Here is a 3045-nt window from a genome sequence, read left to right as displayed (position 1 = left end):
ATTTTTTTCATGATCTTTCTATAGGAATATTTAAAAAATAAAAAATCTGCACATTTTTGGTTGCTTTTGGAAATTTACTCTGCTGCTGCTCTGACTTATACTCAGTCTGGGTAACAACCAGTGCCAACTGCATGATGCCATGTACACTTGCTTCCCTGAAACGCTCACAAGTGTAACACAGAGCACCTGTCTAACTGGAGTGAATGGCAGTAACCCAGCCCCTCGGGAGGATATTCGCTCCTATAGGCTAAAAGCGCTTTTTAAAGCTCCGTGGTTAACGCGAGATTTAATTGGTTTGAGCTCCCAGTACATGTAAATGGTGGCGGATGGCTCCTCCCATGCACCTGATAGGGAGTATTTACAGCTCTTTACAGCTACCCGCTGCACTGTTTCCAAGAGCGCTGCGCTACATCATGACACTCCACTGGACTTAAGCAATAAGGATTTCCGTCTTCACATACTAAACTGACGTTCACCGCTACATTCTCCAAGAGACAAAGTTTGCAAAAGTTGTCCACTTGTTTTCCAAGATGCCACGCTCGTTTCTGGTCAAGAAACACATTAACTCCGCAAAGAAGCCAAATTATAGTGAATTGGAAAGCCCAACAGGTAAAGTTTTTCAAAGTGAAAGACTTTGTATTAGTCGTTTGTTACATGAAAACAAGTTGATAGATCGCGTTTCTTTCACTTTGCAGAAGTTGACTTTTTTTTTTTTTTTTAAGTTACTGGCCTACTTTTAAATCTCTGCTCTTCACTCAAGCGATGACAAGCCAGCAACAGCTTACTCACTTCTTTTAACTTTCTGTACTTTCAGTGTTCATCACGCCGCACATCTACAAGGGCCTTCCCCTGCCTGTCATCCCCCAGCCGGAGATCCTGAGCCCGGCAGCGTACAGCCCCATCACAGTGTGGACTACCAGCAACTTGCCGCTGTCTCCGCTCCCCAGTGACCTCTCCCCCATCTCTGGATACCCCTCATCGCTCTCCGACACCTCGTCTAAAGACCACAGCGGCTCTGAAAGCCCGAGGAGTGATGAAGACGAGCAGATGCTGCCCAAGCTGACAGACCCTCACGGAGTGGAGGCAGAGAAATTCCAATGTAGTTTGTGCAGCAAGTCCTACTCCACGTACTCTGGACTGCTCAAGCACAAACAGCTGCACTGCGACGCCCAAACGAGGAAATCCTTCAGCTGTAAATACTGCGAGAAGGAGTATGTTAGCCTCGGAGCTCTCAAAATGCACATCAGAACTCACACCTTGCCTTGTGTTTGCAAAATATGCGGGAAAGCTTTCTCCAGACCGTGGCTGCTCCAAGGACACATCAGGACGCACACCGGTGAGTGTCTGGAGGGGGGGCGGGGGTAAGAGAGGGGCCTCCATGTGTGGACAGACAGTTTAGTTGTTGTGGGCTTTTGCAGTCACAGATTAAGCCTAGAACATAATTTAGTAGACTTTACAACCACAGTAGAAGCTATTAGAAATGATATGACAGTTTTGTAGTGAGGCTGAACAAGTTAGTGTTGTGAAAAATAACATGTTCAACTCTCAGAAAGTCATTACTTCCTGTAGTTTTACTGTTGGTGGTGCTGGAAAGAAAATTATTGCTTTTTTTTTTTTTTGACAAATGTCATGTTACAATCAATCAGCAGCAGAATATGCTCAGCAGAGCACCCTTCTCTCAAAGAGTGTGTTGCAACCAGTTGAAAAATAACAGGCCAAAAATGGCTGTATGAACATACATTTGAATTGAGATATATTTATGCTCAATCACTGACCATGACTTCCTTCTCATTCCCCTCCCCCCTCCCCCTGACAGGAGAGAAGCCATTCTCCTGCCCTCACTGCAACAGGGCATTTGCGGACAGATCCAATCTCAGGGCGCACCTACAGACCCATTCGGATGTGAAAAAATACCAATGCAAGAACTGCTCCAAAACCTTCTCCAGGATGTCTCTTCTGCACAAGCATGAGGAATCTGGTTGTTGTGTAGCACACTGAACTGGGATACTTTTCCACCACCAGAAAAAAAAAAGAAACCCTCTGTTGCTTCTTCTTTATTTTTCCAAGGCCAGGAGAACTGTCAAGGAATCACATCCAGGGGATTTGTTCCCTAATATGCAGACTTTTTCTCTACGACCGGCTGATTTCATTTCAGAGTGAGAAATAGCTCTGTGCTCACATGCTTCTCGTTTCAAGCAGTGTTTCTGTGATTGCAATCAGTGTCGAGCTTTGTCAAACCATGTACTCACCTACCTGTGCTATTCATGCACTTTTCTGCATGTCTAGAATGTTTTATATGCCTTCACAATGTTATCTTCAGTGTTTGTACCAATGTCTCTCAATGGCTGTTATGCAGTCCTCCACTTTTTTTTTTTTTTTAATGAGAACCACACAAATGATACCAAAAGGCGCATTAAGAGTGACAGTATAAGTATAACCAGAGGAATACTGAAGCCATTATTACTTAGGGAACAAGTGCAAACTTAGTTTTTAGGGCGAGATTATAATAACTTTTGCACAGTCATTAGAAACAGTTTGCCAGCACTCAAATAGCAATACAGTTTTTCTCAAGTGCCTCAGTTTTACTTGGCAATAATATGTATTTTTCAACAACAGTTTCCTTTTATATTTTTATATATTGAATGTAAGCGTGACTGAGATGATTGTATATCAACAGTGAAAACTGTGATGCTGAATGATTTTGATATTTTCATATTCTCATGACACTTTTAAGAATAAAGTTTCATGACATTTTGTATAATTTCTTGGCGTTTCTCCCGTTGCGTTTTCATCCGTGAAGCCTTCCTGTTGCCTTGGTGCATGAGCAGCTCTTTCAGCAGGGCTCAGCAGGATTTAGTGATTGTCACGAGCTTCAAACAGAATAACTTACACAAAAGTAAATGATATTTAATCCAGCTTGCACCATCTCATGTTATGGAGATGTAAAAATGAGGAGAGAGGTGACTCAGCTCTGAATCAGGCCTGAACCTGTTCCCTGTGAACCTGTCCAGACATCAAACAATCTTGAAATTTAACACATACTAG

At 42.9% G+C, this 3045-nt stretch overlaps 1 protein-coding gene across 1 annotated transcript; it reads left to right on the top strand.

Annotated features, from left to right (window-relative positions):
• The first annotated feature begins 379 nt into the window (after positions 1–379).
• On the top strand, positions 380–2756 carry snai2 (snail family zinc finger 2). Its single transcript, XM_041054312.1, has 3 exons — positions 380–609; positions 815–1336; positions 1817–2756. Exons 1-3 carry the CDS (start codon positions 531–533, stop codon positions 1996–1998), a joined length of 783 nt encoding a protein of 260 aa, XP_040910246.1. The 5' UTR covers positions 380–530; the 3' UTR covers positions 1999–2756.
• The last annotated feature ends 289 nt before the right edge of the window (positions 2757–3045 follow it).

This window comes from Toxotes jaculatrix, chromosome 14 (genome assembly GCF_017976425.1).
Source record: "Toxotes jaculatrix isolate fToxJac2 chromosome 14, fToxJac2.pri, whole genome shotgun sequence".
NCBI classification, from domain to species: domain Eukaryota; kingdom Metazoa; phylum Chordata; class Actinopteri; family Toxotidae; genus Toxotes; species Toxotes jaculatrix.
Note: the sequence above shows the minus strand (reverse complement) of the source record. Positions and strands in the feature narration are given on the sequence as shown.

Coding starts and splice junctions, on each gene's coding strand:
- snai2 (XM_041054312.1), top strand. CDS start 531: ATGCCACGCTCGTTTCTGGTCAAGAAACACATTAACTCCGCAAAGAAG. Junction 610..814: donor TGAATTGGAAAGCCCAACAG/GTAAAGTTTTTC, acceptor CTGTACTTTCAG/TGTTCATCACGCCGCACATC. Junction 1,337..1,816: donor ACACATCAGGACGCACACCG/GTGAGTGTCTGG, acceptor TCCCCCTGACAG/GAGAGAAGCCATTCTCCTGC.